At 38.2% G+C, this 14,648-nt stretch overlaps 2 protein-coding genes across 2 annotated transcripts; both read right to left on the bottom strand.

Annotated features, from left to right (window-relative positions):
- Positions 1 to 838: 838 nt before the first annotated feature.
- si:ch211-157c3.4 (Lipopolysaccharide-induced tumor necrosis factor-alpha factor homolog-like) lies at positions 839 to 5,033 on the bottom strand. The gene is made up of 5 exons (XM_033971243.2): positions 4,945 to 5,033; positions 2,856 to 2,910; positions 2,691 to 2,774; positions 1,553 to 1,742; positions 839 to 1,469 (listed from the first exon to the last, which is right to left on the bottom strand). The coding sequence occupies exons 2-5, from the start codon at positions 2,899 to 2,901 to the stop codon at positions 1,352 to 1,354; spliced, it is 438 nt and encodes a 145-aa protein (XP_033827134.2). The 5' UTR covers positions 2,902 to 2,910; positions 4,945 to 5,033; the 3' UTR covers positions 839 to 1,351.
- Positions 5,034 to 7,820: 2,787 nt separating this feature from the next.
- On the bottom strand, positions 7,821 to 13,595 carry slc2a6 (solute carrier family 2 member 6). Its single transcript, XM_033970984.2, has 8 exons — positions 13,393 to 13,595; positions 12,635 to 12,906; positions 12,460 to 12,556; positions 11,695 to 11,794; positions 11,427 to 11,620; positions 10,642 to 10,817; positions 10,285 to 10,568; positions 7,821 to 9,335 (listed from the first exon to the last, which is right to left on the bottom strand). Exons 1-8 carry the CDS (start codon positions 13,438 to 13,440, stop codon positions 9,007 to 9,009), a joined length of 1,500 nt encoding a protein of 499 aa, XP_033826875.1. The 5' UTR covers positions 13,441 to 13,595; the 3' UTR covers positions 7,821 to 9,006.
- Between the last annotated feature and the right edge of the window lie 1,053 nt (positions 13,596 to 14,648).

Raw genomic sequence — 14,648 nt, 5'->3', positions numbered from 1 at the left:
AATGCTTTAGTACAATTTTGAGGACCAGATTCAAACTCTGGGGGGGCAAAAGTGACCCTCAGGCTGCCATTTGTCAATTGTTTTAAGCATACAGGTTTCTTAATTACAGTATAAGCAAGTGTAATAAGATTGAATTAAACAGAACATGGCCTGGTGAGCACGGGATGGGATTTAGGGGCCGTAGATTTGTGCGCACTGAAGGTTGGCGCCATGGAGAGTCTTTTAAAATTTGAGATTCGCACCGTCTTCTGAACATGAACCTCCCCCCTGCTCCGATACTGACTCTTGACTACTGCTGCTGGTTTGGTGAGTAAATAAATCCACTAAATCTTCAAATATCTAGTTTGCTGTCTGTCTTAAACTTTTGGTAGCCCAGTAGAAAGGTGTTTTATTATTGTCTTTAGTTCCCAGGCTCAAGTGAAGATCAAAACACATGGAACTGTACAGCTGGTCTTGGGTTTATGTAGGGCAGGATATGTTGTAAAATCATATCCTAATGCTATTCTTGTTGAGCGTTTTCATCTGTCGCAGGCTGATCGTTGCATTCTGAGGTAATTTGGGGATATAGGCTCAAACTATTTAAAACTACTGTAAACAAAACCCATCTGCGCTATTCAAATCAAACAGGTTTTTGCTTTTACAGAGAACAGTTGTAAAGTTGATTCTTAATTGCACTGGAGCGTTGATTATCCAAGATGAGCCTCAGACTTTGGGTTTTTAGCTCCTCCTACAACTAGAATCGGTTAGAAATAAACCTAAACTCACATCATCTGCCATCAGTCTCCAGAAAGTAGGACAATAAGGGTTTGTTAGAGGGAAAAAGAAGAGAAACGACTTGGTTTATAGTTTATTTGAGAAATGGCATTGCAAATACTTGTACAGTGAACCATATTCTGAGGTGAGAGAGGGTTGGAAAAATGCATCATTTGTTTTTACATTAAATTTTTAAGAATTATATTTAAACTAGCTTATAATTCAACATTTATTTATTTTTAAAACCAGTGACTAAATCAATTTTGTATTTTTAATTTAATAACTGGCAGTGTGATGGATAACAATGTAAACATAATACTAAATAAGCAGGCATTTTAAGAAGTTAAGGAAATATGTTCAAATAAAAGTATTTGATTAAGTCTATTTACAAACCTTCATTTCAAAGTTTTTAAAGCGTTAAGAAGAGGTTACGTTTTTCTGCTGGAACGCAACATGCATCGGACGTGCTTAATTTAAGCAAAATCACTCCTAATCTCGAGAGAGGAATCTTAGAAGTGTTAATGTTTGATTTTGCTTAGGCTAAAAATGCTAATCCTCATCTGGTCATTTCCATGTGTTCAAATGTGCATCATGTCTGTCATTTACAACATTTTCTCTTCTCGATGTGCAGCACTCTGTTACAGCGGGGGCACGTGTGGTAGGCATCCTTAAACTTGTTCATGAAGAAGGGGATCAGGCAGCAGCAGAGCACCAACCTGCAACAAAACCAGACAATCAAACCACAACAATGAGTAAGAAACACACACAAAACGAGACAAAGTGGAGATCCAAACTGTACCCGAGGCAGACGAAGAGCAGGCACATGAGCCAGGCGTATCGGCCGGCCTTGTAGGTCACGTTGGTCATGACCTGTTGCTGGCAGGAGGTGCAGGTGGCCATGCCGGGGTTGAAGCCCAGTGCTGTGTCATAGCTCACATACTTGTTTTTGCCATCGTTATCTGGGGAGGAGCCCAAACCACCTGTGTATACTGCGGAGAGAGGACATTTTTGCTTTAATATACTCTACTATTACTGATTTGTGCATACCAGAAAATGATGTAGAGATAAACAACAACTGATCTGATCCTTGTTGCTTTTTTGACAATATAGTTAAATTGTGATTCAGTACTTTCCCTCACACTGTAGCTCTGTTGACTTTGTTCCTCCTCTGTCCACTTTTGCCTCTAAACTTCACTAAACCGCACGTCTTTGTGGTTGCATTTCTGGTTAAACGAGAATCCCATTCATTTCAAAAGGAGAACTGAATTGTTTGTAGCCAAAATATCACGTAAAGTCGGTTAATTTGTGTAAAATGTTCCATGTCAATACTGAATACCATGTAAATCTACTGAAGTACTCACTTTACTGAGATTTACTCTGTTTATATGCTGCACTGTTACTCTTATTGTACATAATAAGAAACAGTGTGTTACATTAGAGTCTATTTTTAGTTTATTTTTTAAGTTATTTTTTAATTATTATCTATTATCTTGTCTTATTGGATGTTACAATTCTCCTGCTGTTCTTGAACTGTGCGGTGCAATACTGGAATTTCCCCACTGTGGGACTAATAAAGGCAGATCTCATCTTATCTTATCTTAATGTCCATTTGCGCCAGTGAACAGTGGACAGATTCTCCGTGAGACTTTTAAACGCCATTTTAGTTTGTACAGAAACACATTTTCTGTCAACAGCCCCAGGTGAAATGATACAACCCGGATGATAAAGGTGATTACTTTAACCACAAACACTTTCCCCGTCCACTTTACTTATTTGTCAGCCTTGTTTTGATCGACACCACGATATAGTGCATTCTCCCAGGAGCACATGTAAAGATTCTAGCTACATGAAAATCAAAATTGTGATCTCTGTTCTGAAAAAAAATTGTGATTTTTATATTTTTATGGCATCGCCCTCCCCTGGTGGCGCTCCATTACCTGGTAGCCCTGAATGGGAGCTCTCTGGAGGAGTGAATGGCGTGTGGACGTGATAAACCTTTACTCCACCGTCTCCTCCCTCCACTAAACCAGAAGAAAAAAAACATCAGTTATTCGTCCATGTCAGTGTCAGTTACGTCACATTACTCTGATCAGGAGTATTACCTGGCACCATATAAGGCGGGACGCCCTTCCTATCGTCCCCACTCATCGCGCTACACTGTAAAATAAATTATACATTGGTTTAAAATGTGTGTTGTCATTTTTCCAGGCGCCTTCTCACTTCTCTTCCCTCAAGTGGATCTGATAAACCCTATGGACGTGCGAGTGTCTCCTGTCAGGCTTCAGGGTGTGACACTGAGGTATGGAGCGCTCAAAACAAACATTTTTTCTCACATTTAGATCATTTCATGTTGATCCAAAGCAGTTATTTGAATTAAAGTCATCAGCCTAATGCATACGTCCATTTTTTTAGCCTGCGAAAAGATGATTTACTTCTCATTTTCAGGCTACTTTTTGGTTTTCCCTCATGAAATAAAGATGCAAGATGTAATTAGGCCTCATCTCTGCTTCATATTTAAAAGCTGGTTTTATAATTGCGCTTAAACACCTGTGCACATCCTGACAATCGAAAACCTGCTCTGCTGCTGCTGCTGATCAAGTTAAATGGTCAAATACGTCGGCAGATTAAAGTCAGATCTAAACTGATAATAAAAGACTTGCGTAAGAAAGATGTCATGCATTTTTAGAGATGAAAACAGGAAACACAGATCCAAAAAGTCCAAATTTCAGCTTTGTCCTGATTATTTTATTTCTTTTTGAGCATTTTCCTTTTGAACATTTTACTTTCTCACTCATACATTTCCTTCTTTCTCTTCTGTGGCCACTTGACACGCACAGAAGCTCAAATGACAACTAATAATGATTGTGTTTCGTCGAAGCCGGACCTAAGCGGTGTTTTATTTGTGCACATTTGTTAAGTTTAGGCGGTGAGGTGTAGCTGTCGCCGTCATCACTGCACACATGACACGCTGCATTGTCACTGCTCTCCACACGCACACACCGAACAGCCTGAATACACCCAGGAGCTGAAAGAAGAATGCAGTAGAGCCGCATGGTTCTGTGGGCTGCTGACCGGGCGTGTCCATAATCTGATCGGCCTGTACACTTTACTTTATCCAAAATCTCACCAAACGACACGCGAATACTGTATACTGCAAGTAAAACTGCTTAAAAATCCACTTGTGCACTCTAGATCCTGGTATATGTGTGTATTTTGCCACACTAAAATGCTGCAAAATACAAATCCTGATGTCAAGAAGTTAACAGTAGATCATTTTCTCATTAGACTGACTGAATTGACGTCTTCGCGTGCCAAAAATGTGAGATGTGCTGCTTGTATCACTCAGCTTCATCACATTTTACCACTGGTTTAACAGGAGAATGCAACGTTTGTCAAAAGTACTCGCAAAATAGTGTCGAAAATGTGTTTAAATCTATATCCTGTGAACATCCTGAGTGCAGTTTGCAGTGTTGTTCGACTTTTGACACCGTGGCACCTCGTCTTCCGTGAACCCAAGACTCTGTGGTGTTAATCTGTTCTGCAATTTAACACTGACAGGTCCCTCCCTGTCTCCCATCTTTCATTAAAGGTGTGTCCCTGTGTGGCAGTGAGACAGCTGTCCATGTACAGCTGTCACCTGATCAGCGACTCTCATCCACCCAATCGGGCTAATCCAAATCACACTATGGCAAATCACCTGTTTAACTTTCCACATCCTTAATAAAATAATGCATAGTTTTATCAGTTAGTGTTAAAACATAAATGTAAATAGTAAAAAACAGATTCATGTTTTACTTTTCTTTACTTGAATGCATTTTTTGTGCTGTACTAATGGTAAAAAACATGATTGTCTAGGATTCTGTAAACTTAATCCTACTTCAACGTCGGCTTTTTCACAGGCATTTAATTTATATAGTACAGGAAGAGCATGTTTTAGGAAGTGAAGAGTATGTAGAGTAAGTACATGGACCATCTTTGCACTTCTGATTAACACATGACACTTTTAACAGATTAAAAACTTACTTCTTTCCTACAACACTGTACTTTGAAAAGCAGCTTGACAGTATCAAACTATCACATCAAACCATCAAACCTCTGACTAAATCACATGCGCTTGAGTTAATAATGTGCATAATGAATCATATTGACTGTAGAAAACGTCCCAGTTGAGTTCGAGTCGGCGTCTCTTACCTGTCGAGTCGCTTGTGATCAGTCCACACAGTCTTGAGTTGAGTCGTCTGCTGTTGCTGCTGACTCTGTAGACTCCCACGGGCCGTAATGACAGGCACATTCACCTGTCTCACCTGTACCTGATTTAAGCCCCACCCACCCGCTCCACCCACCTGTTGAAACGCAATCAGCCAGAGCCTTAGTCATTAGGCGTAGTTTCAAAGGCACGACTGCTCTTCTTTTGGCTTTGTTCTCTCTCCGTAGCCCGTTATTAAGGGAGTGTGTTCTAGTGTCAAACCTGTTTTCTCGCTTTATTTTCCTAGTATGGACTTTTTAACTTAAAACAACAACGAGAATCGACTTTTGTTTACAGACATAATACAAAAATCACAGCACAGATAGCTTCTTTCTTAAGGATATTGTTCTGATTTAGCAATATAATAAAATAAATAAGAGCGCTAAGAGCTTTTAAAATGACTCTTGGGTTAGTCATGGCTGGGCTGTATTTTTAAATAAGTGAGTTAAAGCGAGTTAAACGTATATTTTCATGAATCTGCAGTGATTTATGTTTCTTTGTAGGATTTCTCTGGATTCTGACAGTGTTCTGAATGTCTCTCCTGAGCGTCTCTTCCAAGATTTGCTCTAAAATGCTGAAAAAAACATATTTAAGTAATTCAACATCGCAGATATTTCACCTTTGTATATATCAATTAATGACATTTACATGCCGCTTTTCAGGGTTTGATAAGATCCTCGAAAAGCTAGTAGTCTTTCTTCATTCTGTGGCCTCAGGAAACGTGTCTGCTAAGTGTTTTGCCCAAGGACACAGCAATTCTACGCATCTGTCAGAGCCGGGACGATCGCTAAAACCGCTGAAATAAATAAATTTGCTTAGAGAAACAAAATATTTAATACAAAATGTGTCGTTTAAGGTGATCTCTGCCCATTTTCAGGGGAGAATCTACCTACTGGACTCCATAGACGTGTTATTTTCAAGAACGTTTTGAACTTACTGTCTCTGCGGGGACAAGCACGCGACATTTAGGCAATTTCAGGTCAGATCTGTGGAGAGGCAACCCCGTTCACAGTGAGAATACAGAAAGAAGTAGGGCTGAAACGTTTTTTTTAATCATCTAATTCAATTTAAAAGCCTCCAGTTGCCATATTTCAGTCTTTATTTGGTTAAAAATCGAAAACGACATTAGAAATAATCATTTACTAAACACCGGAAATTGAAGTTTTGCCCTGAGACGGAGGGGTGGAGGACAGAAGGCGTGTGGGGTGTTGTCTCTGCCTGATATGAGCGAGGTGAGCTCATCGCCGCGCTGTTCATCTCTGAGTGTGTTTCGATGGGCTTGATTGACAACATTCCATCCAATAGACCAATCCTTACAGTGTTTTACATTCCGCTGCGAGGGTGAGGAGCTCTGGCCTCCTTTTCACTTTGTAAAGACAGAAATGGATCCAACAAGACATATTTTAACAATGATGAGGCGCTCGCGTATCGGGGTTTCCTGACTGGAGAAGGTCAGCAGTGGTTCTGTGGTCACTTTAAGGCCCTGAGTTTGTGTCTGCGCAGAAAACTCAGCTTCTGCTCTGGTCAAACAGACTCTGCACAGCTGTGAGTGTCTGTCCTAGACCCATGTGCCCAGATAAACTCCATTATCAACCTTCAATCGTCTGACATTATAGAGCGTGTCTGGTGTTAAAGTCGCACCTGATGTTTCATTTTAAATTTAAAGTTTGATGTTGTCTAAAGTTATTCCTCATTTACCTTCAGGATTTCCAGCATTCTAAGGTTTTAACTCTGCACTTTCCTCCTTTAATGTTAATTTCATGATGATTATTTGTGATTGTTTATGTTTTATTGTGCTGGAATTCTTCAAAACGATGAGGTTATAAGCACTTTTGACAACTTTCAGAGACCAGAGCAGAGTTTTGCTGCGACTGCGATGCCAAAAACCAACGAGCACGTGCTTCAGGTCGGCCCTTTTTGAGGTGAGGGGCCGCTCCAGAGGCACCGTCCCCGACCACGATGCAGTAACGTAGAGACACGGACAGTCAGCCTTAAGACAACACAGTCCCACCACATCCAGAGACTTTAGAAATACAAGATTGGGCGACAAGTTCACACGGATTGACTTTACTTTATAACTTTCTCATTTATACTCACTTATACTACAGACTTTGTTGTTGTTTAAGGTTCATTTATTTATTTATTTTATTGATCTTTATTTATACAGGGAACACAATGTGAGCACTTGGGGTCTCTTTTTCAAGGGTGTTCTGTTTAATGAGGGTTTAATGAGGGAAAGAGCAACTAAAGATATTAAGGAAGTACAGGAAGCGTAAACAAAATATTGAATTTATGTTTTAAATGAAGATAGGGGTGGGATTTAATATGTTTTTTTCTTCTTCCCACTCCTTTTTGAGCTTATATAAGGGTTAATTTGTGAAATGTGCTTTAAGTGAACCTGATACATGTGCTTGAAATAAATAAATACATAAATATAAAATTAAATAATAAATAAGAAGTATGGCTAATTGACTTCATCACTTTGTCAGACACAGGAAGCGTAAACAAAGCAATGAATTTATGTTTTAAATGAAGATGGGGTGGGATTTAATAAGTTTTCTTCTTCCTGCTCCTTTTTGAGCTTATATAAGGATTAATTTGTGAAATGTGCTTTAAGTGAACCTGATACATGTGCTTGAAATAAATAAATAAATAAGTAAATAAATAAATAAATAAATAAAATAGAAAATTAAATTAAATTAAAAAAATTAAAAAATCATAAAAAATAAATAAAATAAAATAAAATAATAAATAAGAAGTACAGCTAATTGACTTCCCATAGATCACTTTGTCAAACACACTCTCTCTATCTCTTTCTTTTGAAACCGGTTGAATTTATTGTTTGTTTTACCAAAAAATACACATTATATCATAAAAGTACTACATAAAAGACACACATTATATCATAAAAGTACTACATAAAAGACACACATTTACATTTCATTTCTTATACAGTATAGCACATTGTTGTACTTGTTGCACTATTTACTTTAGATACATGTTTATGTTTGTCTGCCCTACTTCACTCCCTCTGCCCAGCTGTTGATTGAATGATCGCGGTCGATGCAGGGAGTTGTTATCTTAGGCGGGGCATGTCACCTGGCTTGTTCGACCTGACAGTAGCATATCACTGGAAGTAGCCATCAACTTGTTCTGGCTCAGCTAATCTAGTGCATGTATGTCTAATTAATCAGCATATTTGCATTGTGTTATGTTTTATGTGTTAATAGTTCTATAAACCGCGTGTCGTAGAAGGCGTTTCTTGGGCCGAAACTATTTATCACTAACAAACGCACTGGACGATTTAATTAAAGTATTAGAGTGATTACAAAGGGTGGACTCATCATGGAAGAAAAATGCCTCTGCTTCAAGAATACAACAGAAATCACTGGTTATATTTACACTTAAAGCTCCTCTCTGTCACCTGCTTGCACCTGGATCTCTGTGCACCTTTAAGAAAACACAATCATTAGTTTAAAGCTGTTTTTGTTGGGGAAGGGAGGGTTAAAGTGAATCATATTTGTGTAAAAAAAAAAGTTCTTTGCGGTTAAATTTACATCATTTTGCACATCAATATCATTCATATCAGTTTTTTCCACGTGTATTTAAGCTACATTTGTTTTGTCCCAGTGCAGATCCATTGTCTAAGCAGCACTTAAGGTCAAAATGAGTCCACTGCGTCCTCTCTGCTCATTAGAAAAGGTTTTATTGCTTTTTCCTTACAGCAAATCTCCACTTTGGTGTCTGAGAGCTGTGAAAAGAGCTTATAAATTCATCGCAGTGAGTAATTTGGATGTTTGGAGTGCACAGGGAGTAACTTTGGACCACTGCAAACGGGTTAAAATTAACAAAATATAATTGTAATGACTGACTATAGTTCTACACTTGTACAGGACTATGATTTATTTGAGTTCGGGGCGACTCAGAGTGTGTGACAAAGCTCAGCGGACTCTTTACTTTACTCTTGGAACAAAACTATAGTGATCTACAGCTATAGTCTGTGTGGTTCAGGTGGACTCCCGCACAGAGGGGCTGCGGCTGCTGATGGTGAAGGAGCGCCCCGTCCTGAAGTAGTTCTCAATCTCCTCCAGCGAGCGCCCGCGGGTCTCCGGGATGACCACGGCGGTGAAGAAGAGGCACAGCACGCACACCACAGTGAAGAGCAGGAAGGGCACGTACAGGCCGTAGTCCAGCATGAGAGTGAAGGCGTGAGTGAGCGCGAACGCAGTCAACCAGCTGACCGTCACGCACACCCCCGAGGCCACGCCCCTCGTCACCAACGGCAACACCTCTGACATCAGCAGCCAGGTGATCGGGCCCCACCCCATGGCGTATCCTAGGAGATGAGGACAAGCAGCACATTCAGGTACATATTGTTTTGTTATTTGATGCATTGTAGTAAATAGTTTCATATGATTTGATCTTATTTAAGAATCTGTTGGCAAGAATCTGTTTCATTCACAGATCGTTTTTTTTTTAAGTTTTTTTTTTTAATTATTAATATTTTTTAGTACATTTTGACAAATCACAACTTCTCCCACTATCCTCCCTCCTCTACAGATGGCACCACACAACTGTTACATACACAAATACATTAATATTAACACATTCTTACACATTCATACATCCTCACACACACACACACACATACACACACATACCCATACAAGTAAGTACAAACCAATATACAATATGAAAAATAACTGTAGTAAAATAAACAAAAATAAAAAACACAAATAAAAAAATTAAAAATACAAAAAAAAATAAATAAATAAATAAATAAATAAAAATAAATTAAAAAATAAATATATAAATAGAATAAAAATAAATAAATAAATAAATATTGCCATCTTTTTAGTAGCTCTCGATTGGTCACCATCCGCCCCTCTCCACAGAATAATATTTAATGATAAGCCACGCTCCAGATCAGACATTTTTTGTAGTTTTCATTGTAATAAGTTGTTAATAGTTCTCTAGTTTATCTCTTTATAATCTTCACAATTTTTATTATTATTACAGATTGAGGTTTTGAATCTAACACAGTAGGTGTGGGTGATACTGACTAAAGTGTTTTGGAATTATCTCAGTAAAATGTTGATAATCCCTTGTAGACAATTCAGGAATGGGATAATACATGAAAACAGGTTTGGTCTGTATGATGATGTTTAATGCCATTCTGTGGAATATTCTATAGAGACAAGCAGGTGGCAGACCCTCCATCAGGAAAGTGAGAGCGACATTTTGAACTTTTACATTTTTTGTGTGTAAATTGCATAAATACTCACCAAAGATAAACACCATGGTGCTTATGACGGGAAAGATGCTTGCATTATTTTGGCTGAAGTCTGTACCATTTCCCAGGGCATTGTGGGAGTTGTAGTTCAGGACCGTGCTGTTCGGAGTGCCCGGACAGGGAGTGGTGTGTGATGTGATCGTCATCGAGAGGGAGGCGACAAACATGACCAGGCTTGACGTGTACAACAAAGCTTTACGCCCGGCTTTGTCCATTAAACTGGCTGCCAACATCACCGAGAACAATCGCACCGCTCCCACCAGAGCTGCATCATACCTGACGAATAGAGACACGTGTCAGTCAAAGCCGTGGAAACTATTATAGATTGTACATAAAGGGAGGAATTTACTCTGGGAGGAGGGACACGTTGCTCCTGTTGAAGATGGGCTGGAGGTAAATAAGGATTGGAGTGATGCCTGTCATCTGCTGAAGGAATCTCATCACCACAGAGATCAAGATTGGTTTATAATACTCAGGTTTCCTCAGCTGGGACCAGGACAACTTGGTCTGCATGCGGATACTGTGCTGGAACACGACAAAGAATATGAACAAAAGTGTAAAAGTAAACCGGTAACTGATGATTAGTTTGTCCATTCTTTATTAACACATGCAGTACACTGAGACTGTTTAAATACAGTTTTAACCAAATAAAAGTTGATGAGGGAAGGCTTTTAAATACAGAATATTTACAAATGAAGAGTATTATGTATTTATTTATTTTTGACATTTTAATCTTAATAATGCTGCTGTCTTTTTAGCACTTTTTGGCGTTTGTTTAAGAGTCTGTGCAGTTCAGATTACAATTATTTCAATAGGGAAAGTAGCCGACTTACCACAATTATTCCAGTTTATCGCTGCAGCCTTAAATATTAGACATTAGATTAGGATTTGTTATTTGTTTTAGATACTGATGAGCCATTCCTTCGTCAAAATCAGTGGTAATAATAAGTAGCTACAGTTGTCCTGGGGCAAACTGATGGACAAGTGACTGCTAAGCTTTGACCATGACCTTCACAACAATCACCCACAAGAACATAACGCACAGGAAAGTAGATTAAAGTCCCCAACAACATCTAAACAGGAATTCTAGTGTCAGGAATTGAACCGATAATCTCAAAACCTGAGATATAATACCTGTATTCCACTGATCTCTGGGTTGGGGTCATAGTCTGGACCCCGGAGCCAGCGCAGGGCCTGTTCTGCCTTATCCCCTCTGCCCAAAGACAGCAGCCTCCTGGGAGAGGACGGCATGAAGGACAACAACACGACCATGAGCACAGCTGGGACCCCTCCCGCTATGGCCAACCAGCGAAAAGGCACCCACAAACCTGCACAAGACCCTCAGATTAAGAACTGACAACGAACAAGGTGTCTGGAGCAATCATCTGACGCACAAACTTACCAAGTACATAAAGAGTTAACGTCCCGACCACTGCAGTGATCTGAGGACAGGAGCCCAGAGCCCCTCGCACTGCCTTATGGGAGATTTCAGAGATGTAAACCTGCCATAAACAAACAATGACATTTATAACAAAACACAAGTTCACGTTCATCATGTTATAGTTAATCAGGCCATGGTTTTCCCACTCTTACTCTTTAAAATAACACATAAAGTCAATTATTATGAGCGTTTAACCATATTTCCATGCTGTTCCCTCATACTTAAGTTCATATTAAAGTTATAAGTTATATCTCAGTTGGTTCACGTGTGTTTGATCCTGCAGTGTCCTTCATTCAGAGTTAAAGTGTGCCAAAAATGTCTGTTTTCACCTATCCCCTATCCCCACAGCCTGCTGCTTTGCACTTGTGATGATAAAAAAAAAGGTTAGACTCATATATGTGGGGTTCAAATAGCACATTTTGACAATAAAACCTTTTTTTTTTGTCTGAAATGTACTGCTTGTTATGTAGAAATGGCACTATGAAACGTGTGGCCTCTTCGTTCTACAGTTTCAAACAGGAAGTAAAAACACCCATGTCTATTATTAAGTTTAATACTGAAAACCGGAAGAAGCATATACCTTCTTTAACTGACAGAGACATTGTTTTGCTTTATAACTTATAAAACATGGCACACTGGTTATAAGTAGCATTAGTGAGCAATTATAAATGCACACAAAAAATACAATTAATTTAGGTCATGAGAAGAGGATTTGTCAAAACCTACAGGTATAGATGCTGCAGTCATTCCTCCAGCTAAACCTGTAAGAAACCGTCCCACGTAAAGCATCTCCACGTTAAAAGCCCCTCCCATCAGCATGTACCTGGGAAATAACATCAAAACCAAACAATAACATTAAAACATGAACTTCTACATCCTCCATTAATCATTTCTGTGTTACCCAATAGAAGAGGGAACAGCTGATAACATTATGCTCATCTTTCGTCCAATCATGTCGTTGAGCAGCATAGCCCCGAGACCCCCGCCCGCGGCCCCGAGCGTGTAGATGGAGCCGAACAGGGCGGCCTGGGAATTGTCCATCCTCAGTCTGGGGTCAGCGTCAGGGCCCTGCAGCACGGGCAGGACAGGGGAGGGGTACACCAAGGAGTAACCAAAATTGAAGTTTCCCAGGACAGCAGAGAAGACGGCCAGGAACAGTCTGGAGTTACGGATCTGGAAGTCAGTAAGAGCATTATTAGACGGATGTATATTTGTGTGTACTACCTGATCAGTTTTAGAGATGCAAGCAGTTTGGGTGTATTGCAGTAGCCTATACAAAAAAACTAATTTCATACTATCATACATTTTCTGTGTGTGGCATGAGGAATTTTGCATTTGTCTTTATCTTTTATCTCTTTGCAAAACACAAACACAACAACATATAAATATAATCCTTGAAGTGCAAAATATTCTCTCATTTTGTTGCCCTAATAAATTAATAGATTAATCAAGCCAATTCTAAAAAATAAATAAAATGTGCATGTCTAAAATGTTCATAATTGTTATCAAAATGTTATGCAATGATGATGACATTTTTAGGTTTTATGACGATAGCACAGAAATGAATTATTGCTAATAGATCAAAAGGTTTACAGGAAGTTTGATTTAAGTTTGAGTAACAAATCAAATACATTTAAAACCTTTTCTGGTTTACCTTACCTTTTCTGGCCTTTTTCTCAGCAGTGGTGTCTCCTCGTCGTTTGACATTTTTGCAGCAGAACTGTTACAACTAAAGACTCTCAAACTGCTTTGTTAAGTCCAGAAATATCACAAAAGAATGCATGAAACAAGGCAAAAGAAAATAGTTTAGAATCTGTTAAAAGTGTCCATCAGCTCCTTGGTCGGGCTTTCCTCATCACTGTTTAAGGCAAAAAAGGGTTTTTTAGCTGTTGACATCGACCATGGTATTTCCATATAGTGTGGTAACTGTGGATTCCAGTTACTCATGGTGAAACTAAAACTAAAACATCATTTAAAAGAAAAAAAAAGAGTGAAAAAATAAAACTAGGTCTAATTGGCAGGAAAATTTCAGACATTTAATGAAGTAAGGTTGAATATGGAGATGTTATATATTTGTTTTGTTATAAATACACCTATAGCCTACAGAAATTAACATCTCAAAAACCTCATCCAAAAATAGGAAATAACTGTGTAATGCCTGGATTGGGACATTGTATAAAAAGCAGAACACTTGCTGCAAAAGGCTCTGTTTGCAAATCAGGTCTGCCGCACTGCAGAGCAGAGTCACACAGGGTCAAATGCATGCAAAATGCATTTTTTTTGCCAGCTGTTCACAAATTGTCTCATAGGCGACTCCTTCTGTGCGCGCCTGACTGTATTTGGTAACTTTTTAATTCTTCCATTATAATGACAACATGTTTTATTGTTTTGTTTGTTCATCTGTTGTTTTTCTTAAAGTCTGCATTGTATTAGGTATTAGCTATTGTTTGGGGAATACATTTTATTGTAGGCCTATACATTTATTTATTTATTTATTTTTAATTTTGCATAAATATAACGTCAAATCATATAACAACATATATCATTTAGTTTTTGTTGATTTTTTATTTTAACTTTTTTATTTTTATTTTGCATGAATATAACTTCAAATCATATAACAACATATACCATTGACCTTATTTTTTTGTTTGTTTTTTATTTTTTATTTTGTATGAATATAACTTAAAATCAAATAACATATACCACTGACATTACTTTTTTGTTTGTTTTATTTTAATTTTTTTAATTTTGTATTCATAGAACTTAAAATCATGTAACAACATATACCATTGGCATTATTTTTTTGTTGATTTTTTAAAGTATTTTGTATGAATATAACTTAAAATCATATAACATATACCATTGACATTACTTTTTTGTTTGTTTTATTTGTTATTTTGTATAAATATAACTTA

Source organism: Periophthalmus magnuspinnatus, chromosome 8, assembly GCF_009829125.3.
Source record: "Periophthalmus magnuspinnatus isolate fPerMag1 chromosome 8, fPerMag1.2.pri, whole genome shotgun sequence".
Classification (NCBI taxonomy): Eukaryota; Metazoa; Chordata; class Actinopteri; order Gobiiformes; family Gobiidae; genus Periophthalmus; species Periophthalmus magnuspinnatus.
Note: the sequence above shows the minus strand (reverse complement) of the source record. Positions and strands in the feature narration are given on the sequence as shown.

Bases quoted from the DNA above. Each gene is read 5' to 3' on its own strand.
- slc2a6 (XM_033970984.2), bottom strand. From the start codon at position 13,440: ATGTCAAACGACGAGGAGACACCACTGCTGAGAAAAAGGCCAGAAAAG. The intron at 12,557-12,634 runs GTAACACAGAAA...GTTATTTCCCAG, and splicing joins GCTGTTCCCTCTTCTATTGG to GTACATGCTGATGGGAGGGG. The intron at 11,621-11,694 runs GTAAGTTTGTGC...GGTCTTGTGCAG, and splicing joins GTTAACTCTTTATGTACTTG to GTTTGTGGGTGCCTTTTCGC.
- si:ch211-157c3.4 (XM_033971243.2), bottom strand. From the start codon at position 2,901: ATGAGTGGGGACGATAGGAAGGGCGTCCCGCCTTATATGGTGCCAG. The intron at 2,775-2,855 runs GTAATACTCCTG...CTTCTGGTTTAG, and splicing joins CCCGCCTTATATGGTGCCAG to TGGAGGGAGGAGACGGTGGA. The intron at 1,743-2,690 runs GTAATGGAGCGC...CTCTCTCCGCAG, and splicing joins CTCCCATTCAGGGCTACCAG to TATACACAGGTGGTTTGGGC.